This window comes from Saccoglossus kowalevskii, chromosome 18 (assembly GCF_978046115.1).
Source record: "Saccoglossus kowalevskii chromosome 18, keSacKowa6.1, whole genome shotgun sequence".
In the NCBI taxonomy this organism is placed as follows: domain Eukaryota; kingdom Metazoa; phylum Hemichordata; class Enteropneusta; family Harrimaniidae; genus Saccoglossus; species Saccoglossus kowalevskii.
Genome location: NC_140658.1, coordinates 19381878 through 19407599, shown reverse-complemented (window position 1 = coordinate 19407599; position 25722 = coordinate 19381878). Strand labels below are relative to the sequence as shown.

The following is a 25722-nucleotide window of genomic DNA, read 5'->3' as shown; positions in this document are numbered from 1 at the left end:
TGATAACAAATGTCGCTCAATGATCAGAACTAGCTCACGAGTTGTTATGGCAACGCTGTCCCAAAGTTGTACATTGCCAGGAATGCATATAATAGAATAGCAGCAAATAGCGAACGTGAACGTAAATAGTTGCGACGGTCTGTAGTAATCATATTATTTTATGGGCTGACGTACCGTTTTTGTTTATACATTAAATTATAGATGGCGCTCGCTAACGGTAACGCATAGCGGTCGATCATTGACCATGGAAGTGGATAATGAGATGAATGAAGTTGAAATAACGGGTGACCACTATCACCTGCAGCTTGATCCGTTGGTGTATTACGGAGGTGGACCGAATCTGGCAGGAAGTCCTGGTTAGTTATTTTAACTGAGACTTGGAACCTTATTCTAGAAATTTTAAGTATTCTTTCTCCTTTGAAAATCCGGATTTTGCGGCAGACGCTCGGTCCGCGCCTTTAATGCAATGTGCGATATCTCGCAGTTGAACGGAAAATCACTTATTATGTAATGGTTTCATTTCAGGGCTTCCAACTGGTCGTAACTTCGTAGGATGCATGAGAAGTGTTTATTACAACATGGACAATCTGAATGAACAACTAAAAAAGGATGACGCAAGAATTCGCCACGTTGGCGCTGAACCAATTTATGGATGCAACGCAATTGAGTTCACTCCGTTGACTTTCCCAACCTTTAATTCACAGTTATTTTTAGATCTTTGGCAGGAAAACGAAGATTTATCTTTGAGGTAGGTTGTTTGTAGGTCATTCCTGCATGGCGGGGATCAAGAATAGGCCTTGGATGCAAATGGCCGCCATGATTTCGCGAGAGTGAGAAATCCACGAGATTTGTTTTTCTCACTCGTAAACGCAATCTCCCACGCAGAGTTCTATTTCTATAAATATAATATCTCTACCACCACCGTGACGCGATATTATGCTCGCCGTTGATTGGTCGATGTGTCACAGTGGTACTACTTTCAAAGACATGCAGGGTGTTAGATTTTCGAACCCGACGAAAGCGTACACGATTTTTGTAGATTCTGGTTGTTTTTAAAGTGAGAAGCTCATTTATCTTTATTTTCCGTTACGCAAACAGGGTGACAATAGGACGAGTTAGCTTGAAAACTGCGTGATCTGTTCTGCTTAGGTCGCAATTAAAAAAAAACACTCTACTGTATTTTGATACAAGATATCTAATTGCTGTTTATTTTTGTCACACATCCCCCTTTGTCGTTAAGAGAGCCTATTAAATACACACTGTAGTGGTTCAATCTTCCAGGTTAGTTTGGAGGGGTGACCTGAAACAAACGTTCCTTGGCTGGCGAAGATGTGATCGAATGGTCATTAGTGAATGACTTGTTTGTTTGTTCGTGGTATTATAATGCTACACATTTCGTAGAAATAGAACTCTGCGTGGGAGATTGGGCCACTGGCTGCAGGTCGGCGTCCTCTCTACACCGATCTGACACATATCCAGTCGCGAAAGGACATCAATAAAAGTCAGTTGATGAGCATTTGGGAGTGCACCGATCGAATTCTGTAGTGAATGACTTGTTTGTTTGTTCATGGTATTGTGATGCATATATAAACATATAGACATATATAAATACTCATTTCATTTCTTACAGTTTTGAATTCCGCACCCAGCAAAGGAACGCCCTAGTCATGGTGACTGTTCTCAATATTAGAAACACTACCAGTTATGCCGGGACACTAAAAGTAAGTGAATACCTACATTTAATTTCCAGATTAATTTTGAAAAATCTCTTGATGTTCAGATTTTTTTTATTAATGATGATATGACAGTTAGTTTTTATTTAGTCTTTAGTGGTACATAATATCATAATCATTAATTTGACGAGTGTCTACAATCGCTGCTAAACAAACATCAGGTCGTTTATTTACCTCAAATACTTTGTCTTATTCTTTTTGACAAACATTTCAGCACCGAATTGAAGTTTTTCTCCACAAACTGAATGAGCGTCTTTCCATATACCAATAAATATATATTTATATACATTATATAATAAATTACAATTTCAGATGATCGAATTCTCGAAATTGAAAACTACCGTAACCACGTTTATGCTGAGAACTTATGACGTATCAGTGTTTGTCACAAACATTCTGAGTGGCATAGTCGACGCCAATGAGAGTTTTCAAATATATTGAATACATTATTGCGCGATGTTAACAATCTAACAAGAAAAACGAAAAATATAAATCTAGTAAACAATTAAAAACACAAAAGTCACATTCAATCTGAGATGATATTAACATTGCGTGTTGTTTTACTTTACAGCTTAAATTAGCTGAAGGTAGAATGGAGGTACACTTGGATATATCGGTCAACAAGAAAAATGACACAGTATCATATTGGACATTTTCTGGGCATAATCTGAATGATGGCAAGTGGCATTTATGCGATTTAAGGATGACTTTGGCCGATGGGTGAGTAAGAGATATTATTCACTGAGATGTATACGCATCAACTAAAACTCTGCGCTACACGTTATATAGAGTATTCGGCGAGAATATCACCACTGACATTCTGTTTGATACTCTGATGTCTCGTGGTCAAGAATACTCACTTACACAAATATGAATTGTAAATCAAAATATCATTTTTAGCGTTATTTATGTTTGGAAATTCATCTTGAAAAATAAACAATATATTATGATTTATCTTAAAATGAAACGCCAGTGTGTATGTGCTTCCAATTATCTTCGTACAGGTAAATCCGAAGCGCATGCGCATTTGCGTTGTTCATTTCGTTTTTGAACGGTTACCTCATATTTTTATTCCAAGATAAACCATCATGTTCATGGACGACTATTTGAAAATGAACAAACATTTTATGTAAACTATATTGAACAAATTAGGAACTATATTATCAGCGTCGGTCATTTTTTTCAGTATTGTAACAATGCGTCTAGATAACGATGAAGTGTATGTTGTTAGCAACCGAAAGAAAGTTATCCAGTTAGGTGGATTTCAACCAGCTACCGACATATTACTTGGAGCTGGACTGCACAACCAAGAACGAGGTATTGTAATTTGTATCATTCCGCTCTTAAAGAAAATGTCAATATAATGCTCCCAGATGAAAGAGCTCTGCAAATAATCCCTTGCTGGAGAATCAAGATGGCGGAGTACATAAAACTTATGAAAAGTCAATATCTAGAGAATGAAAAGTGATATAACAAACTGTATATTGCATTCTCCTACATATGTGGAGCTCATCCATCTGGGGGAATTATATGTTGTTTGACTCTTTAAATGTGATATTTCAATCAATATTTTGTAATTTTTGTATTATTGCCATTTCCGATTCCTTCAAGTTGAAAACCACTCACTCGAGTAAAACAGAATAGAAGTAAAACAGTTGAAGTAATTTTGTTTTTAAATACCACGTGTACCATATTTTGTCCTGTAGGTTTCGTTGGATGTATTCGTCGAATAGTATTACAATATATACATATCAATCCATTGGATACAATAACCAGCGGTGCGGCCAATGGTTTATTACTTGATGGGTGTGACATGAAAGACATTTGTGCCATTAATAACATATGTGAACATGATGGGTACTGTGTCCAAGATTGGTATGAGACGTTGTGTGACTGTGAAGGCACTGGATATAATGGAACTGTCTGTCATTTTCGTGAGTATTAATGATGAATATTGTTTGTAGATCACGTGATCAAGCCGAGCTCATATTGCTATAGTTTATCGAGCAGAATTTCGCACTACTAAGAATGTTACTGCTTGTGCAAGGCATTGTGGGCGAGAATTTACTATTGTATATAATGACAACTATTATTAATTATCACACTGGAAGGTGACCAAATTAAATAAAAATACATTTTTAAGGTCTATGGCTGTGTTCTTGACGCGTGCGGTTACCGTCTCGTGCATGCAAATAAGCAGAACTACTGTAACTTTTTCAGGATTTCAAACTAAATATTCAGCTAATACTCAGTGGTGCACTAGATATAGATTTGGGAACGATTTTGGTGAATAATACTCGACTGGCTGCAAATGAGACTGAATTTATTTACTTTATTAAGTTCGTAAATAGGTGTACAAGTATACAATTACCTTCTTCTTTGTAATGAACAACGTTTATTTTTCTAAACAGCGCTATATCGTCGTTCCTGTGAGGAGTACTACCACATGGGTAAGCATCGCAGCGGTGTTTGGCGTATAGATCCCGATGGTGTAGGACCAATACCACCAACATACGTGCACTGTGACATGCACGGCGACCTTGGGTAAGAATTTTGAACCGTTACAGCACCTGTTACTTATAAAATAGAAAGTATGTTATAGCTCGTTTTATGCCGAATAATATATTTTATGTTTAAAATCACAGGGGAGGTTTTTCGTCCACTATGACAATTGACCATAACCTTGCCGCCTCAACTCTAGTTAGACAAGACAAATTTAGAGATCTGAAGAAGGTTCTGACGTACCGTGGAGCTGACGAAGAGAGCTTAGTATATTTTGTGAAGCATTCAATCAATTGTAGCCAGACCATCACATACGAGTGTTACAAATCCCCCCTCAAGTAAGTATTAAACGCATTTTTGTATTATTATTTAAGTTGATCGATATGTAGATATGTAGACGAATGCGTTATTGAATTCTTTACAATGCACTTGATGCAATTCATGCGACGAGTATAATGTAGTTGCCATTTAAACTAGCCGTACGCAATGCATAATTATCAATGATTGGGGTAAGGAGTGAATATATCTCATGCTCTTTTTTATCTTATTCGACATTAATTCTTTAATAAAGCAAAATAGATAGTGTTGACTACTTTAGATGTGTTTAAATAATGTTGTTTGATATTGCGTCTTCATAAAATAAATATAGAAAACATGGTTAGTACTTTCAAACTTCGACATAATTTTAGTCGTGCTACTGTTTTTTTTTTGTCATTTGTATCTAAGGTTGTTTTTTTATAATTCTAGTCTTTGGGATCAAACACGGTTTTTATCAGCAGGAGGACTAATGTTCAATGAAGTTGAATTCTCGGAAAACTGTGTCTCGAATATCGATAAGTAAGTAGCTACAACATATATGTGCAGTAAAACTATAACTACTAGATCCAAGTATTGCATCACTATTTGAATGTCATGGGGTCATATAATAACATTGATCATTTTGTAATTCTATCATGGTTGCACTTTTATTGAGACATTAGTTCACAATAGTATTTGTTGTTTTGATGTTTCGGGGACTACTTTCTTGTAGTTAGAATATGTACTGTGATGTTGTTATGTGTCACCTGATCAACTGATGTACTGATCTAGAAAAAGTAGTGCCATTGGTATAGCTTAAAATAAACAAACGTGAAGGTGTCTTATGTTTCGCTGGTTCCTAGTAGTCGTCTATCAACGAAGATTTCACTTTATTCTAGACCAAATAACATAACAGTGTTCGATTTGAACGACATACGCCACTGTGACGTTACAGAAGCGTTCCACCACTAGAGGGAGCTATTTATAAAAATGGTATGTCTGATTTAGAATCAAAACATTTATAACAAGTATAAGATTATATTCGGTATCCTATTATACACATCTTGTTTCAGATGGCAGCAGGACGAAGCTATTGTGACCAAAGATACGTATCTTCCTATAACAGAAATGATCTTTATGCAACAACTCAATTCAGCATCTACTAAAGCAAAAGTGTCACTTTCCTCATTAAAGTGCAGCGGATCTAGTTAGTAAAATGTTCTTATCAATATATTCTACAAACGATATGCATTTTTACCGAAAATGAACCCTTTCGGGGTGATGTGATAAGTACGTAATTAAATATAAATGGTCGATTGACACAACTACCTCCAATATCTACATTCAAGACCCATAGGCAGTTGAATCGTGTTATCTCATATTAATTTACGTACGGTTTTTATTTCACGCCATATCGTTTCTGCGTACGTGCTTGCTATATAAGTTGTGCCCTCAAGCGCTTATTTTACGTCAATATGACTTAGGTGGATGTAATTGTCATCCTAATCAACAACAACAATAACAACTGTGTTTTGTTTGGATGCTGTTTGTTATACAGAACACAGTAAATTTCTTGTTGACGGACGACTGCAGCCAAACATATCGGTATTATGAAAGACCTTTTCTGTCCTATTAACGTCACACAAATTATTCGTCGCTAGCGTGTGCGACTTATAGAAAGGTGTGTTATGAGTATGTGTACTACCTTCTATTTTTCAGATATTTACGATCCTAAATACGCAGTTACATTTAGAACGGACAACGGATTTTTAATGCTGGATGCTTGGGACCATGGAGATATCAGTTTTAATTTCAGGACTTTAGAAAACAATGCTGTCTTACTTTTTCAACAACCGTCAAGGCAGTCGACGGAGCAACTTCTAATCGAGCTTATTGATGGTACGTTATAAGTTCTGACAATATTATGGAAACGACGCGTGGGAGCAAATACATTGTTATATTCAAGTCATTTTTTGTAAGTAAATTGTTTGTGACGTATTGCCTATTTTATTTACAGGTTCATCAGTGGATTTCACCTTTGACACCGGCTCACGAGAAGCTAACCTGACTGTTCCAACTCTACCTCTCAATGATGGCAATTGGCATAAAATATGGATTGAATATGATGCATATCATGTTCGATTTACCGTGGATATGATAAGTACATGGTTTCAATTAATGGAAGGGGAAATCTTTGGACCATTTGGTGGACCTCTATTCATTGGTGGCATGGGCGGGTATGTATTATAATGTACAAGTATTATGGCCCACTCGTTCTCAACGAGATCTCGGTAAAACATGTGCTTCTTAAGAGCCTCGCACTTTCCTGGTTGCTAACGCTTCAACACCTCAACTCGTTGAGTCAATGATCTGCGTCAGATAGATCGGCTGTATTCGCGTTACGTTCATGTTCCTAACCACTTGGAATCTACCTGTATTAAAGTTACGATATGATTCACTGAAATAAGTAATTGTCGATTATACATCCACAATACTATTCTATTCTAAAGCTGTCCTGAAGCTAATACAGTTTCTACCACTCTTTGGGAGCATTTTAGAATTTAATAACTTGTATAAATATATTGTGATACACTTAGTATTGAGTGATTTCTGTGTTCCATTACAGTGGATATTTTAGAATAACACCAGGATTTATCGGATGCATTCGTGGTTTGAGCATCAATGAAGAAATAATACCTTTACAGGACTACATTACCAATGATAACAGGTAGCGATTATGTAACATGCGATTAGTTAACAAAAAGATATATAACAAGAATTATCGACCCCCAAGTGGCTTTTATTTGCCGAAGCCGAATTTTATGACATCAGAGGCCAGTAACACAGAACATTACGTCAGAGGCACGAAATACAATGGGAGAGGCCAATATTAATAATTATCGAACGATCATGTGACCATGTTTGGCCAATAAGATTGACTGTCTCATACTGGAGGGATAATAGTGTCAAATATTCATATATGCAAAGTGTTTTATGAAATTGAATTGTCATTTTGTTAGCGTATGTCTACATCGCATTTATAACCATTTTAACTAGTTGCGTTAAACATATAAAGCAATGACATCTACCTCAATACGATGTATGCCTCCTTGCACTGTTGTACACCCGATATTTTATTTCATAATGCTAATATTCTGTTGTGTTTGACCAAGCAGTTCAGCGGGAATCGAAGCAGGATGCCATCGATCATGTGATCCAAACCCATGTGTCAACGGCGGTTTGTGTTCAGAGATGTGGGGGTCATACATATGTATGTGTGCAGATATATCACATCGTGGTCAAAACTGTGAAGAAAGTAAGTAGACAATCATTCAGTTCATTTTAAACATTTCCCAAGGTATCGTAGATTACAGAGGAGTATCTAGCCGTTTTTTTCCTTGGCATATGTCAACTGAAGACAGCATTCCTTGGAAAACTACAACTGGAAGCAGCTTCGCCTGGGAAATTACTTGCCAAATTGATTTGGTATTTTTTGGGGGTAAAGCTTTGTCAATTTTGTGTGTATGGTACTATGTGTGCTGAGATCCGCATCTCCTTTACTTATGTTTTGTCGGTAACCGTTTGTTGGTTTATTCTTTTTGTGTCTTCTTAAGCTATTAATTGACACATATTTATTGTTGGTATGTTCTTATGAACTATTACTATACCTATTCCAACAATGTAGATTTTTTGCAAAGTTCAATTGAGTGGCTGTACGCTTTGGCCTCAAATCCCGACTATCTGGAACATGCACATAGTTAATTTTTGTATTTTATTCGTGCAATCATTTTCTTATCAATATTTTGTTTGACATCAGCTATACCTACTTACAGCATGGGAACTTATTGTATTTTGACCACTACCAATATTACTTTGTTTTGTTTTGGATTGTCGACATCTAAGATTATGGAATCTCGGAATTTCATGAAAATAATTTAAACGAATAATAAATAATTATGTTTTTGCCTCATTCCAAAGATTATTTAGACGACATGGTAACTTTTCCTAATAAGGAAACTATTATGAAGATAGATGCTGTAGACGATTCTTCACTGACATCGGACATAAGATTTGAATTTAGAACAAGGCAATGGGATTTGCTAATATTATACGCCAATGACTATCTTGGTAACTTTATTCAGCTGTCCTTCCTTAGAGGCAATAGACTGCAATTGAAGTTTAATTCCGACCAGAGTATCAATGTTTTACAGATTTTTACAGAGCAAGGTAAGTTCTCGCTGATCATGTGAATTGTTTTAATGAACAAGAACAACAAAATGGCAGATAGTTGTGGTGTATTGTGTTACAACCAACCACGAACAAGGACAACAAATGGCGGGTAATGATGACGTAATCAGACAAAAGTACCACGTGACAGACACCCGCGAATGGTATATGTTGTATTCGGTGATCATTATCGCGAGATGGTCAATAGAAGTACTATTCTGATTCGTGTAGTTTCACTCGTTTACACGTGTGATAAAGAGGTCATTTGAATTCGCGGCTAATTTAACTAAGGTAACGTGTGGTGTTACACGAAACAATATTGATATGTTTATATCAATACTGCTTCTCACTCGTTATCTCTGTTATCAGAGAATAATCTTTAATTATTGTTTTGAGCCTATTCTGTAATGCATTATGGCCTTGTGAAGCATTGATTCAAATTTAATGAGCTTTTAAATTAGTTTCACATTTCTGAAACAAGTGCTTATTTATCAATATTCAGTATATTTCCATAACTGTAAAATGAATTGTGTTCTAGATCAGGCTGATTGTCTTTGTGTTAAATCGTGTCATTTCCTCACTGTATATACTTTGTAACACGGTGTTATAGTAATTTACATGTTTTCTAAAGTTCTGCCCTCTAGCAACGAATCGCTTCTGTGATGTAAATTACTAGTAGCTACACAAAGGCCGTTTAAATTGTCGAAATCGTTTTGATCTGTAGTCGTCCATCAATGACATTGTCTTTGCAGAGAGAATTTACTATATATTAGATGTCCAACGACTACATAACCAAACAAAGTGGTCGATTTGAACGACATCGCCTTCACCCGCATACGTCATTTTGACGTCACAGATGTGCTCTGTCACTAGAGGGCGTCATTTTGTGTATCCATGTCATACCATGATTAGCGTATGTATAAATCATCTCTCATATTCTTTAGATATACGTAACGGTGAATGGCAGCGAATTCAAGTAATACGAAATCACGGACAAACATCTCTCTATTTAAATGACGAAGTTGCTCACATCCAGACACCGCTTGTATTACTTGATGACTACATACCGATAGAGAGCCGGTTCACCAATCCATCATTGAGTAAGCAGACCTTCAGTTATTTGTTTCCCTAATTGAGACTTGTTGAAATTGGATAAAAATGATTTTTCTAGCAGAATGTTGTGCTCATCTTGCATCATAACAATACATAAAAATGAAACTGTTTGGTACTGTGTATACTTGGATAAATTAAATTGTATTTTATTGTCAACTAAAATTGCTGTGCTTAGAGCACAATTTGAGTTTGATGAAATTATGACTTTATAATATACATGTGTGTTGATTGTTTTGATACTGACAATAACAATTACTACATATGCATATTAGTGTATTTCATTTTATATAAAACGGATACTACACTGCAGCAATATTAAACTGCATGTTTTCGTTTATATTAATTGCTTATTTAACGTTTTAGAAATTCATAGTTTCTCATCATCCTATTTCAGTTGATGTGTGGCCTGAGTTTGAGATCAATACAAACAGCACTCCTTACACATATGTATATATTGGAGGCGTTCGACAAAACATGACAGACCCTCTGAATGTCAACACACAGGGAATGGAAGGATGCATGCGAGCAGTGTTTGTTGATGAGGTGCCTTTCAGTTTAGTTGCGGAGACAGAAAATAACGCAGGTTAGTTTTTGAAAAATGAATATTCTTGAACAAATTGTGAGATTTTATTAAGAGACTTATGATTGTCTCCATCTGCATTGAACCTGATCTATGACCTCGAAGTAATAAGCATACCAGAGTTTGGATGTCTACCATGAGTATAATGCCTACTTATGCAGAATTGAATGTATAGTACACATGTTATGCTATAATAGTTGCATGTTCGCACTTGAAAGCGTCGCTCGGTTTATGGTCACATGCGACGTATAGGCGTGAAAATACATCGAATGTTTACATGTAATTTGAATACGCGCTGGAAAAAGGGGCCACTTTTTAAGTTCATAACTCCTGCATTGTAATCAATAATCCTGTGGCATGATGACGTAACATGCAAGTTTATAACTTTTCAGGAGTGTTTCCTTTCTGTACTCCATTCTGCACACCATCGGCATGTAAACATGGAGGTATTTGTAAAGAAAAATGGAATAGTTTTGAGTGTGATTGCTCAAAGACACTGTTATATCGAGGCGCTCAGTGTGAAATCGGTAAGTACTAGTACATTCCTAGCACGCCTTCGCAAGGTTATAAATGTTAGTGTTTCTGTTTCATCCCATTTTAAACAGTGATTTGGTTATTGTTTTGCATATTCAAGTTTTGTTTGGTATTACATATTGATAAAAGATAGATACGGTAAGATTTAATTTAAACTAAAAATGTTTACAACATACATATCAGTATTCGTTAGATAAATTAATAAAAAAGCTAGTGCGCATGCGTTTTCAATTATCTAATGAATACAAAATGTACTATACTATTTAAAAAATATTTCCTCTTAGATATTGGTGCTTATTTTCAACCCAATATGTATCTTCTCTACGAGTTCAACCCATTCAACTCCACGTACATCCAGCCGCCTGGTGCAAATGATCCAGCCTATGATGAAATGGACTTTGCGTTTATTGCCAACAACACGTATGGTGTCATGGCCTATGTTAGAGGGGACATCTACGACGATGAGTTCCAATACATCATTGTAGAACTTACAAAAGATGGTTATGTCTTCGTACATATCAATCTTGGTTACGGACAAGAAAGTAAGTGTCAATTCCAATTTCAATTAGATTGCTAGAGCTATTATTTGTTTAGTATACATTTGTATCACTTCAATTATTAACACGTGGTACATATGCGAGGTACATGTGCTCCGTTAAATAAAAGTATAACACAGTTTTTTTATTCTAATGCTATTCTAATAATCATTATAAATCACTCCAATCGAGTATATAATGGTGGTCAGTTTGTGCCACATACGAACTTGTGGTACGTGAACTGATTTAAGTTTGTATTTATATAATTTTGTTTTAATTTGTTGCAGCATTTCTTGCTCCATTACCCGGCCCATACAACGATGGTAAGCGTCACTGGTTTTACTATCGACGTAGAGAACGACGTATTGTGATTGATGTGAGTTTAACGATTATAAATACGTATTTCTAGCATGACCAAACTTTGATTTAAAACATATAAATCTGTTGTTTTCGTGATTTCATATTCGAGACGTCGATCTACGCTACTTCGCATTTCTTGTTTCTTATTTGTGTGACTTTAATGTTCAATAGGTTCCATTTGTTTTCGTGTTTTTCTCCCATACCCTGGTCTGTAGCTCTATTTTTTATGTGTTCGTGATGTCTGGTGAGCATGATTTTTGCGTGCATTACTAAATTCGTAATAACGATTTCCCATGCTTCTGTTAATTTAATCTAGATTGACAACACTGCGAAGGAAATCATGGACTTAATGGTGGACGAAGACAAAGCGTTATTTGATAACAGAGATGCTATAGTTATTGGAGGTGTAGAAAATGAATTGATACGACAACCTTTGAAATCATTTTCAAATTTCAGTGGATGTATCTCGGGTAAGCTAAATGAACAAATACAAACAATTTGGATGCTATGAACGACATTTCGTGCACATATTTACGTCACAAATAAACTTCGCCGATAGATGGCGTGACTTTGGAAAAGATGTATTATGTGGTACAGGTAGGTTGAATAGACACAATAAAACACAACTGAAATATCACGTCACCAAACAGTGTACATAGCGTGTGCATGGTCTAAAACACACAAACAAAAAATGTTTTTCCCGTGACTTTTCAGAATTCCAATACAATGGAATACAGCCAATCAAAATCGCACTTGGGTTGGAAGGAAATGATCCAACAATCGTTGACGTCGAGGGAGATTTGTTAGAAGCTAGCTGTACTGTCATTAGACCAACTACAGCGCCGTTTTCTTTTGCAACTGACCAGTCCACCACGTCTATGATGCCCCCTACTGAGGTGAGGATATGAAACGATGCATGACCTAGTGTCCATTTAATCTTCTTGATATTTCTTCATTGACCCAGTCAACAACAGCGTACACACATACTCGAATTTCTATTTACGTAACTAGTGGTTTTCAAAAAAACAAAAAAACATCAAAAGTATCAAAAGGCGAAACAACTAAAGCATTTTATACTGTTTACTTAAATGGCATGTACATCAGTACTTGACTAGATGATTATACACAATCGCCCCTAGCATGCAGTCATTTTGAATGCAGCTAGGGGAAAGCTTGATTCATCGTTTGCGGAAGGGTTTGACATGTCATTGGTAACATAGCGTAAATTACCTCTCTTGCATCGTACGTGCCATGAGCAATTTCCGGTTTCAGCTGTACATTATTATTATATATTTTGTAGATGTTCACCTACCCACCTTGGAATGTAGGAGCAGCATCAACTGTGTACTTGTCTTCACCTCAAGCAGTTGCTCCAGAAGCACAGACAGCTGACTCTTCATCGAGCACAGGTATTTCTATCTATTTAACACCTTGACTTTCCTTTGAAAAAACACATAGTTACTAAGATCTTTTGCCCTTTGAATATTGTTCGAGTATCTTCCACCACCGTGTTTACTGTTGCCTTGATCGATGTAACTATGGTATTTGGAACAGTGGATGCGATGACTGGCGAAAATAAAACACTGTCTCGTAGTCTATTCTCGTTATTAACGAGATTTTGACGGCCATTAGCATATAGGTATATTTTCGTGAACTACAATGTTCTCTCCGACTTATTTGAAATTTGAACTAATTTAACAATTCTGCATGCGAATTATCTCACTGTAATAATAATTTATTTATCTATGATTTATCTGAGCTATTTTCTTGATTTGATTGTTTATATCTAAGATGGCTTCTTTTTCAGTTGTCCTAGCTTTTATGGTAATCGTGGCAGTAGTTCTATTGGTGGCTATTATTTGCACTGCTTTTCAAATAAACAAAGAAGAGCAGAAGAAGAAAGAAGGTTATCAAAATGTCCCAATGACTGAGATGGAAAATGGTACTAGACAACCAATTAGAGGTAGGCGAAGAAGGTTTTTCTTAAGATGAGGAAAATAAGTTTTTTTGAGGGGTGGATGACAATTATGTATACTATTTTGATTAACTGAACAGTTCACAATACAACTCTTAACTTATGAAAACCATATTTTTTTCTGACAACATTTTAATGCAAATTTGCATGTATTTACTAGTACTAGCATGGAGGTATATTTATGCTTACATGGTACTAGACATTTACCTACTAATTTTGGAACCACTGAATATAATGCTACGCTGTCAACAAGTCTATATCAAAGTTTTTTCAAAATTATGAAAAAGATTTATGCATTTTGGTTTCAAAAGTTGGTGCTCTAAAGGGTGATAGGAGAATTTTGTTATGACTATTTTCAATGTAAAGTTTTAAAATGAAATCTTCCTATATAGATAAAGATGCAATAAGAAAAGAAGATCTCAACAAGCCTTCACATACTATCGTGAGAGAGCTGCCTGAAGAAAAAGTCCCACTGAAGGAGGTTTGGACAAAATATATTATCTATCATTTTCGTCATACTTTCTTTGTTATGCCATTAGGATACAAAAAGTAGGAAACAAGTTCGGGTCCTTGGACAAGTCCGGTATATAAAAATAACGAAATATGTTTTTTTTATCTTTGTTTTCTTGCATTGGATTCTTTGGTGAAAGTATTTATGTATTACCTTCATGTCTTCTGAAGCATGCCATATGACATGTAAAAATGCAGCAAAGACTCCATAAAAAGACTAGTTTATTTCCTTTTCCATCGCAATACATAGATCATCCATCGTGTAATGCATAGATGTTTAATGTATAACTATGATAAAGGGCGTTGGTCGTCGCGGTGCGTTGTGTTCGATATGGGTTTCATGGGACGTATACAATTTATTCACACACAAATTTCGCACATGCGCTACGCGACGACCACCTCGCTTTAATTTTTCTAATATAGTGTATTTAGTTTATTTTCATTCGTCATCATATCATTTATGTATTCATTTCCCCCACATAACAAAATCAAAACACAACCAGATAAAAAACCCACATAGAATGATTACGAATGACGTAACGCGAATCATATCTTATTTTGGTAAACTACATTATACATAAGTAATTCATATCTTATGTAGTGGACTAGATGTACAGTGCGTGTGTATTACGTGGGATGATTTAATTGTGGTTGATATGTTTTTTGTGTTCTCAAATGGTTTGAAATGTGAATTCGCCAAATCAAATAATTAATTAAGAACAAAACTGTAAAATGTCTAACAAACTATTTCAAACATGAAATATTCATATAATATACATTATTTGGGATAATATTTGAAAATAATTCTACAATGTATTTGAGTCTACAGCAACAATTTTGGTAAAAAACATTCTTCGATTGGGTCAAATGTCATTTGTATTGCTGTGTGATGAGGATCATATATCTGTAGTCATGACAGCAAAGTAATATTATAAAGTCAACTCGATGCTAGTTAATATTTGGTCACTTACATCACGCGACACAAGAATTTAAATTGCTAAATATGGATTTAATTTATTAAATAATTTAATTACCAAGACACGCGTACGTGAATGAGCATATGAAACGTTTTTTGTAAATTAGCTAAATTTGTATACACTTTCGTAGGAACCATGGGCAGTTGATAACCTGTCCGATTCAGATGATGATATCCTACCACATCGCCGACCCTTACAAGTAGGAGTAAGTCATTCAATGTAATAGGACTTGAACTTAATATAAAGTTTCCAGCTGACTAACTAATATCTGACTATTTGTTCCTTTCTCCTTTCCGTACTTCTAACCCTTTTATATTTCCTGACTTCATTAACCAATCCATTACTATAAAAACATATTTACATTGAGCAATGTAATTCAGCTCCTAGTTAGACATCATTACCAACAGTGATTTAATTTCGCTCCTTAGTCTGTTTTCTATACATCGTTCGCGCCCTCCAGCGACGAAATATCTCTGTGACGTCAATTGGTGTAAGGGACATCGTTCACGTGACATCGCCGCTATTGTTTTGATCTTTAGTCGCCCCTTCTATAAATAATATCGTTCTTAGTAATTTACTATAATCTAAATGACAAACTACTTTACAACCAAATAAGTTTGTCTTTTTTAAACCACTTTGCTTACACCAATCTACGCCTTTTAGCGTCAAAAAAGCATTTCGTCGCAATAGGGCGCTTGGATTTTGGGTGTAATGGAAGTAGAAGTCATGGGCACTGTATTGTTCTCATTTCGATGAGATGATTTCATAAGAACGACTAACATATTATTATACTTTTATTATTATTACTATCTAAACAAATCAAACTTCAAATAATTCTTACCTACTTGCTTTATATCGGACCCAAATTTCTGTTGGAAACACTTATTACGTGTCAACCAATATGAGCCGATATATCACAAATTTATTCCACAGATATCATGCATGCATAATATTGGTTGTCATCCGTTAAGTTCAAGTCCTGGTTCACGTCACTGTGGTGGTGGGTTTCTTTTAACATCATCTAAACAACTGCATGTTAATGTGCATGTCACGTGGTACTAACAACAAACTAATGCATTTGCAACAGGAAGAAGAAATGGAATGGGATCCGGTAGCGGATACGACACTTGTTGCTGATGATCCTAATTTATCCCCCGTTACCCGGCAACGAGACAAGACTCCGACAGAAGATAAAGAACCTTTGCTAAACTTCGATGATATACCAATGGCGGATGATAATATACAAGAGCCAGATCTGGAATGGGATGATGAAATGACGCCGCCTCACGAACGACCTGTAAGCTATGACCTGCCACAGCAAGATGAAGACACCGATGAGGATGAAGTTAAAGAGGAGGTGATAAAACAAAAAGATGAAAATGAGGAAGATGATGATAAACCAAAAGGTGAGTGAAGCAAAACAGAAGTGTTCACATCCAGTATGATTAGGCCAAAAAATAGTTTTGTTGCCCTCAGCGACCGACCGACAAATATGATTTGATTTTTTTTAATAGTCCCAAATATTAAAAACTTACCATTTTAAGCTGTAAAAAAGTGTTTCCTCTAAAAAGTAACTATACAGGACCGTTGTTTGATCTCCAGGGTCCCTGGGGGATAAGTGGCGACTTTGAACATCCGGTTGATCTGTATTTCTCTGACTTGTTCCGATTACTATGAAGTTTAAAAAAAAAATCGACCGACCGACCCAATTTTTCAATTTTCCGACTTGAGGCTAACATAAGTTTTTTTTGGCCTTATTATATAGCATAATTTACAATTTTTCTTATTTATTTGGTAGAGATTATGTTTGTAACATCCATCCAACAACCGTTTATTTACATCTCATGCAAGCCAACTTTTTTATCCCTTGTACGTTCGGAATTGTTGTTGGGATGCATGTGACATAACCGAGCCTCGTGACGTTCGATCTGGCGAAATGAAAATGTGAAATTGTTTCTATGGAACCGAATGTTTTATTTTGTTTGCAAAGATCAATTCAAATCTCATTCTTCATTGGTTTACGATCGCTATTAATATTTATTCCATGCAATAAATAATAATATTTCAATTATTGACCAACATCATCTTAGAATTAGTTCCTGTTGAAATGTTTTTAGAGCATCTCAACAAATCATAAAACTCCATTGCTTGGTTTATTTCCCCATGGCAATAATATAATGCAAGTACAACTACACATTCTATGTAAATGACCCAGGTTATAGGTGAGCACGATGTTTTACAGAAGTGAAGAATTTTTTTTGTTGCAAATCAATTTCGTCTCTCATATATGTATATATGTGTGAAGTAGTCTAGTATTTATAGATAATAATTCATTACTCATCTGTACATAGAAACAACCTCACTGAATGTCGTGCAAGATGATGTCGCTCAACAAGATGACGATAGTGATTCTCAAGAAACCACACCTTTGGTTCCTCCAAAAACGTCCGTAAGTTATGAAAACTTAGAGGACGACGATTCTGATAACGAAATCGATAATGAACCAAAACAGAAACTGATTGAATCGGAGTCAGGTGAAGAGTCTGACAAAGAGCCAGAGCCAGAACCAGAATCAGAAGAACAACAACCACAACTAGAGCCAGAGTCAGAACCAAAGCCGGAACAACAGCCAGAGTCAGTACCAGAGCCTAAACCAAAGCAGGAGTCAGGACCAGAATCAAGACCACAACCGGAGCCAGAGCCACAACTAGAACCAGATCCACAACCGCAGCTAGAGCCAGAACCAATTCTACAACCACAGCAAGAGCCAGGAACAGAGCCACAACCAAAGTCAGAACCACAAAAGCCAGAACCAGAGCCACAACCGGTAATTGAACCAGAAATACAAACTCACTTAGAGCCAGAATTAGAATGGGAACCAGATCCTGGTTTCCAACCAGCCCCTGAACGCAAACCCGATTCTGAAGATGACGACGAAATGGTACAAGGGGAAATTGTTTCTCCTGAAAAATTACCCCCTGAACACACAAGTAAAATTGCAGAATTAAAGACACAAGAGGGCGTCCCAGATGAACTGCAGACGAATGGCATGCCTTTTGATTCCGTTTTTGACGATAACGACAATCCTGCCAAAGGTAAGAACCATTTCATATTTATAAAATGTCCAATGTTTTGAGCTCCGTGTCAGCGGTTGGAGCAATGATTATTACCTACAGATAATGGTAATGATTTGTACACAGAACAATTATATAGCGTGTGTTTATAATGACATCACTAAAATAGCGACAGACGACATCATAACTGTTGGGGCGTTGAAATAATTTCTTAATGGTTTATCTAGGCAATAAACTTCCTGGGGATGCACAACAAAGTAATTCAGTTGGACGCACGTTGTCCTTATTTGGTCTGTTTCACGCGTTATGCATCGTTCTATAATTACGACAGATTTCATAATCGCGACAAACGCAGTTCGTTGTGTATTTTTACAAAATCATTTGGTCGTCTCTGTTCCAAAACTCGCTGATATTGAATAGTCATTAATATTTACATTTAATTTTAGTCGCTGACGTAATACCAGGCGAACCCGAAGACTCTGAACCAACTCCACAAATATCTTCTCCACAACGGAAAAAGAAAAAGCGGAGGTAGGTTTACGAGTTTCACGTGCTCTGGTTACCTGTAACAAAGTGTTCATCGTGTTGTTTCTACAAATTGGAACAATTTCATAATCTGTCATTCATGAGCCCGTTTGTGGCGGGTTTAATAATTGCACTTGACCTCTTGGACTCGGAGATAGATTGTGAACTACGTCTTGCTTCATAAACACAACATTTTCATATTTTATACCAACATTTTCAAAACTGTTCAAAGTAATCTGGATGCCTACAATACACAATCAACATGTTTTGTTCGAAACACAATAAGAAACACCTAACAACTGTTTCCAAGTATGCTAATCCGCCATTTTGCTTACGTCATTGACACTGTCATTCGCAAGGTAGCATTGCAACAAGAAATTATATTCGATTAACTGAGTATTCTAAATTGTATGGTATTTTTATATTTCTCTTTTTCAGAACAAGTCGGCGTGGCTCAGAAATATCTCAGCAAAGTCAAAGCTGAAACCATTCAAGATGTTATCAGTATTTGTGTAGTTCAGTTTCATATTGTGTTAGTTTGCGCGTATTACTTGAAATATATATGTTTGCAGATGTTGAGTTACCTTGTTGTAAAATAATCACCAAAAATTTAAGAATTTATCAGAATATTTTTATAATATTATTTATAATCAAAAATGTAATATGAATGTTTCACAATTTTGAAAATTTAAAGGTTTACTCGACTTGATTATTGTCCTGTTATTAGTGATCTGTCTTGCTCAGTTCATTGTATTGTCACGTGATCACACCTCTGCTGTGCTTAGGTCATTTTTGTAACTTTATACAAGGTAACGTTATATGTTTAGTTTCGTAACGTTATCGCGTCTGCAAACATTAGTTCTCTAAATTAAAGTTAACTCATACTCGCAACGCATTCATTTTCTCAAGTATTTACTGACATTTCCATAGCAACCATATCGACCCGCAATGAATAATTAATTTCATTTGCTGTTTAGTTCTCTCACTACATGTTATCAACTCTGTATTAAGCTGTGTTATGTATGTGAATTGGTCGCTCACTCTTGAATTGTTAGTTTTTCAACTATTCATATCATTTGTTGTCATTTTTTAACGCTAACATTTTAATCAATGAAAATGTAATTTATATTGTAATAAAATACGAATGAATCATAATCTAAAGGTTATGGCTTGTTATCACATGTAACTCCGTTGTTTACATACAGTGTGAATACTTATGCAGTGGTAAAAGGTGGAATAAACTTAAATTGACAATATATAGAACCTACCAACACTTTTGGGGCCTGGCTATGGTAATAGTTCGAGGCAAGCAACACTCTGGTTTAATTCTGTGTAGTTTTTTTAGGGATGAACTTAATAAGTCTTGCTGCTCAATTCAGTCATGAATTGTAACGCTGTCACTTTCCACTGAAATATTGGGATTATTTTATTACGCAAATAAATAGAAGTATGGATATTACGAACATCAGGTTGAAGTTGACAATCAACATTAACTGAGAAACGGTCTGCCAAATTGGTAATGTTGTCAGTACTTTTGTGCGTGATTTTGTTTAGTTCTTCGATGTCAGGTTTTTTCCACTTTAATCTCCAATTCATAAAGTCTGAGCATTGCCTTCATTTGCATACTATTTCATTAATGATATACAATGGTTAAAGCGGGAGGGTCGTCATCTGCGCATGCGGCAGACGGTTAATACGTTGTTGTTTTTTTACAAAAAGCGTCTACCCATGAGCCTTTGCGTACGTGCGTTGCTTAAAACTCAATTTCCACGCGTGCGCAGGTGACGACCCCTCCGCTTTAAGAGAAATTATAAGCACATTTTTATAACATAAATAAAGTAACAGCATATACATCATATGGCAGGTTATTTTAAACATTACGTCATTGTTCTTTGAGGATGGTTTTATTGGACGGCAAATCAGTTAAACAAAAAGAAATTAATTTCCCCTGCTGACCTGTGAGTGGCAAATGTGTTTGTGTGTGGATTAAGAAAGAACACTCAATTGCCGCTGAATAATTAACGTAACATTGCGCCAGAAATGTTAACTGAAAATATAAAGTGTAAAATTTTGACCAACCCATCTGTACAATTTGATTAAACTTACGAATTCTGAGGAATGCTTTGCCACATTTAAAAAAAAAAAAAATTTTTAATAAAATGTGTTTTTTCAACTTAATCTTTCCCTGAAGCTTTCCTTTGTACATGTATCAGCATGTCATTATTTGATTGTTCCTAATACCGGATGTATGCGAATACATCTAAGATACATGTACTCATAATAGTAACATCGTTAGCGCTTGACAAGAACAAGATAAAATATCCAAAAGGAGGTAGCAACCACCAAAGGTCACCCGCGAACGTTCCAAGCCTCGACTGATTTCTGCCGTTGGTCAATTGTGTATCACACCTTGTGTATTTTATGTATATCCCAAACACAGATATTTTCAAAGATTATTTTCATGCTAGTAATGTTGGATTGAAACGTGATTGGTATAAATAAAGAGTCCAGTTCAAATTGCTGTTCAAAGTAATGCAGTCAAAGGTATTCATTTCGGGGTGCTTGAAATGAAGGACTTTCTAGTACCTAAAGATTGCATTTACATAACACTTTCAAGGTTTGAACGTGTGAGGGCGCACTGAAAATTTTTAATTGATCACCGAGATGTAACGTCATGAATAATCTTAGTTTCAAAAAAGTTCCAGAACTTCGCAAATTTCTCTGGGAATGTGGTATATTATACTTTTATTACAATAAAGATGTCTACTTTTTAACTAAAGGAGGCAGAAACAAGTTGCAACAATAACCATTTTATTGGTAAATGACACGGGTAAAATATTGGCCAACATGATCTGAAAGTTTTTTATCCGTCATATCGCTTTCTCAACATGAATTCTAAGTCGAGCGATTCTTCTAGTTAAGTCGCTTACCCTTTTCTGAATTACACTTCCTCATAAATGGTGGAATGACAATCTTGCCTTTTGTTCTAAAAGCAGTCCCTGAATATTAAAACTGCGTTCAACTATGATTGTATCGTCTCTCTCAACTAGTTCAAGGAAACCACTGATCATTGTAATAAATTTGGCTGGCACATTGTTGCCGCATAACTCAGATACTAACGTTATTGTTCCATCGGACCTCACACCAATCAGGCAGTTATATTTATTGTAAGACATACTGTATACGTACTATAAGTTACCGCCTGTGCTGTCGGAGTAGAAGGTTCCTGAATAAATAATTCCGTACGATTAATAATACACCTGGTCTTCGGGTAGCAAACTTTAAAAGACAGCGGCATATGTTTGTCTATTTGTGAACATAATAATAAAATAATATAAAAATGTGAACATAATGATAAAATATTATAAAAATGTGAACATAATGATGAAATAAAGAAAAAATAAAAACATAATGATGAAATAAAGAAAAAATAAAAACATAATTATAAAATAACCGCTATTTCACTTTGTGTTGTTTACGGGAACTCAGTGTCGTCACCAGGTGGCGCTCTTTGAGAAAAAAAAACGTAACAAGTAGTTTAATCATGATGTCGCCACTAGAACTAGAAGCATTTTTTATGTAACAGATAAACATTTATCATAATTTGTTTGTGTAAAATAAATAATATAATGGTTTATATGATGTGTCAGTTCTTGAAGTATAAAAATAGAACAGTTTATAGACAGATCGGGATATGCAAAATGTTGTGCTCGTTAAGTAAGGGGTTTTCAGTTTAGCATAAAGTCTGTGGAGATGTTAGAATTTGAAAACAAAAGATAATTGTACAAGAACAGTTACAGAAAAAAATATGTTTATGAAAGAAAACCTCACACATAGTTGAATTACAGTATCATCATCATGAAAAAAATACGTCAAAACGAGGCGAAGGAGAAACATAATTTGCCAAGTAATTATATTTTTCTCTCTCTGGAGTTTTTAATGACCACACCCAAAACAATTAAATCGAGTTTTAGATAGATATATGACTTTCTTGTTACCTTCACAAATAATGATCACGTGATTCAATTGGACAAAATATGCAAATATAATATTTGGATGGGGGTGGGGAATTCCAAGGCATTGGTGTTATTGTCTATTGATGTTGTTCTGTGCCCATCTAAGTTATTCCCATAATCACGTGTGTTTGAGGGTGACACATTGTTCTTTATAGTATCAGTAGCATCAGTTAACTTGATTACAATGACTAATCCAATAGTGTCATAATTCTACATTGTTTATGTTAATATTCGTTATTAGAGGATCGATAACAGGGTAATGTCACGCCATGGCCATATCATGTTAAACCATATCGCGTCTATGTCATAAGCCATGTGACGATTTCATTTCATATGGCGCCATCTTACGGCATCTTATGTACATACGAAATAAATACACATGTTTACTCAAAAATAACATATACTTCTGCTACTCGTTTTTTGGGAGAACGCAACACAAATATGTACACTTTGATATCATCCGAAAACATCTAGATCCAAGCGAAAAAAATGAAACAAATAAACATGCACAGCTTTTCTACCATTTCCTTTTCCAGAGTCTCGAATGGTCAATCACTGAGTTTTAAATTAGCGCACTTGCCAAAAAACAACACAATGTTACATTTCCACGTCAATTTAAATCTAACGTATTTCGCTTATCAGCAAAAATCCGCATTGAATCATCATTTTCAGGTTTTCAAATAAGGTTTTCTTGAAGCGGGAGGGTAGTTACCCGACGATAACAACACACGCAAAAAGGGTCATAGGTAGACCCTTGTTTGTAAACAACGACACGCTATGGATATCTGACGCATGCGCAGGTGGCGACTCCCCCGCTTTAATAATAATTAATTTCGATCACCAATATATTCATGAACTATTCATATATTACAGTCACTCCAAGGCTGCGTTTAGACCACAGCATTTTAGCCAGCAAATATGGCCGTGTATACGCGTTCGGCTTGAGCAAAGTTCAGCTCCATTAAACCTTTGGGGTTGAGCTCTTATAGGATTGGCCCCGACATGACTCCGACCGTGTAAACGCATTGTACTAAGCTTGTTTTTATAGAAACTATTATTTTCCTGACCAAGATCTCTTCTGTGATCATGCTTTAAAAATATTGATGTGAGAAAACATATTTATTGTTCTCTCCCTCTCGCCGTATCGTTCTGACCTTGCTGTGCTGTGTGTAGTGTATATTCTTATCGCCTTCACCCCTTACTATTGTGTTTCTACGTTGGTACTTGGTGAAAACCGTGTTTAGCACTGAACTGTTGCAGGGACGGACAATATTGCCAGAGATGAGTAATAATACCAATCATATTTCTCGTTGCACTTTAAATCGATTAAGTTCCCACATACAAGGTGGTCTCAATTATTGAGGATTTGGGCTTAATAATTGGTCTTTGATCCCACAGTCAGATTGTGTTTGATCCGACCCCGCGACAAGGATTTCAAGGTTTAAAAGATTGCCCATAGTACCACGCCCTCTACGTTAGAACTATAAGCTATATAACTACGCATGCAAGTTACACCGATATATACATTCAATACATGCACGGTACATAAACATTTTACGCTTCCTCGGAAGGGGGATAGACTGATTGGACAATAATAATTACATCTGGAATGTAAGATTTATCTCCAAATAATACTGTGACACATACAGAAGATAGGCTATTCGTCCACCTTGCAAGGCACATTAGAATCGTCTTGCGACTGACAGTGACACTGAGGGGTCACCCAAGTCTAGATAGGCTATTCGTCCACCTTGCAAGGCACATGAGAATCGTCTTGTGACCGACCGTGACACTGAGAAGTTACCCAAGTCTACATTATTGTTTATAATCTGCATAGATGACTGACCGTCAGATATGATTCTAAAGAGGTATGAAAACAAATGTCCCTGAACGAGGTTACTACAGTCTACGTGTGAGCTTGACGTTAACAAACTTTACTAGATCTAGATATACCGGTCAACCAACTTTACGAACGCACTTGGGTTAACTAACATAACACTCTGGTGTCTTAAAAGTCAACTTAATTGCATGTCGGTGAACTATTGCACCAGTATTGAGTCGGTAATTCCTGTTTTGAACACATTTATTTATATGACAATAAACTATGCCACCTGAATTGGTAATTCCCGTGATGGTGAGTACCCGGATGTTTATCTGATCCCGCCACTGGAGAACAGTCTCATGGCTTCATCCAATTAGAGACGAACAGCAGCGTGGACAACTCGACGTCATCTTGATTTGCATTTTAATTTACATATTTTGTCTATAAATTAAATGAAAAACTATGCCTCAGTGCTGCATATTCATTTAAACAGCGGACAAATGGTACATTAAGAATAATGTCGTCATTCGTGACTGTGAACGTCTTCACAAACAATTGTTAACTATGGTACTGTACAAGGGTTCTATGATGTGAGCCACTGTAACCGATTTTTTGCGGACTTTACCATTTACTACATCACCTTGTATATTTTCGAATCTGCCAGGAACAATTGTCCCTTTCATGCCAGATATGGTTTGTTATCGTCACCGAGTCAGACTGTAACATTTTATCTGCAAATGAGTCACCTTCTGTAGATTGTGGAAAACCCGGCTTCTACCCATTGCGAACTTATGTGTGATTTGAGGTGTTACATCAATGTAATTGAACCAAAACATACTCTACAGATTTGACACAAGTGACTGGAAGAAAAACAATCACGGTCTGTAGGAAGCCATACCAGGGGTACAAACCTGTATGAATGCCGTGCTAGTATATTCGCC

The 25722-nt window shown here is 36.0% G+C and overlaps 1 protein-coding gene across 2 annotated transcripts in view; it reads left to right on the top strand.

The window, feature by feature from the left end:
* The window catches only part of LOC100377697 (axotactin-like), a 38753-nt gene extending 18649 nt beyond the window's left edge, over positions 1-20104 (top strand). Inside the window, exons 8-37 of one of the 2 annotated variants that reach the window (XM_002739938.4) lie at positions 202-356; positions 526-748; positions 1631-1721; positions 2305-2453; positions 2920-3050; positions 3440-3667; positions 4145-4277; positions 4379-4573; positions 4983-5072; positions 5606-5739; positions 6252-6431; positions 6550-6769; positions 7159-7260; positions 7709-7848; positions 8511-8759; positions 9704-9859; positions 10267-10455; positions 10845-10979; positions 11271-11528; positions 11810-11898; positions 12199-12352; positions 12597-12778; positions 13183-13291; positions 13690-13845; positions 14250-14338; positions 15475-15549; positions 16432-16750; positions 17696-18439; positions 18865-18949; positions 19382-20104. In XM_002739938.4, the coding sequence (XP_002739984.1) occupies positions 202-356; positions 526-748; positions 1631-1721; positions 2305-2453; positions 2920-3050; positions 3440-3667; positions 4145-4277; positions 4379-4573; positions 4983-5072; positions 5606-5739; positions 6252-6431; positions 6550-6769; positions 7159-7260; positions 7709-7848; positions 8511-8759; positions 9704-9859; positions 10267-10455; positions 10845-10979; positions 11271-11528; positions 11810-11898; positions 12199-12352; positions 12597-12778; positions 13183-13291; positions 13690-13845; positions 14250-14338; positions 15475-15549; positions 16432-16750; positions 17696-18439; positions 18865-18949; positions 19382-19427 (5206 nt within the window). In that variant the 3' untranslated portion in view covers positions 19428-20104. The remainder of the gene's footprint in view (positions 1-201; positions 357-525; positions 749-1630; positions 1722-2304; positions 2454-2919; positions 3051-3439; positions 3668-4144; positions 4278-4378; positions 4574-4982; positions 5073-5605; positions 5740-6251; positions 6432-6549; positions 6770-7158; positions 7261-7708; positions 7849-8510; positions 8760-9703; positions 9860-10266; positions 10456-10844; positions 10980-11270; positions 11529-11809; positions 11899-12198; positions 12353-12596; positions 12779-13182; positions 13292-13689; positions 13846-14249; positions 14339-15474; positions 15550-16431; positions 16751-17695; positions 18440-18864; positions 18950-19381) is intronic. The other variant, XM_085492719.1, reaches the window with a different exon arrangement.
* Positions 20105-25722: the final 5618 nt, after the last annotated feature.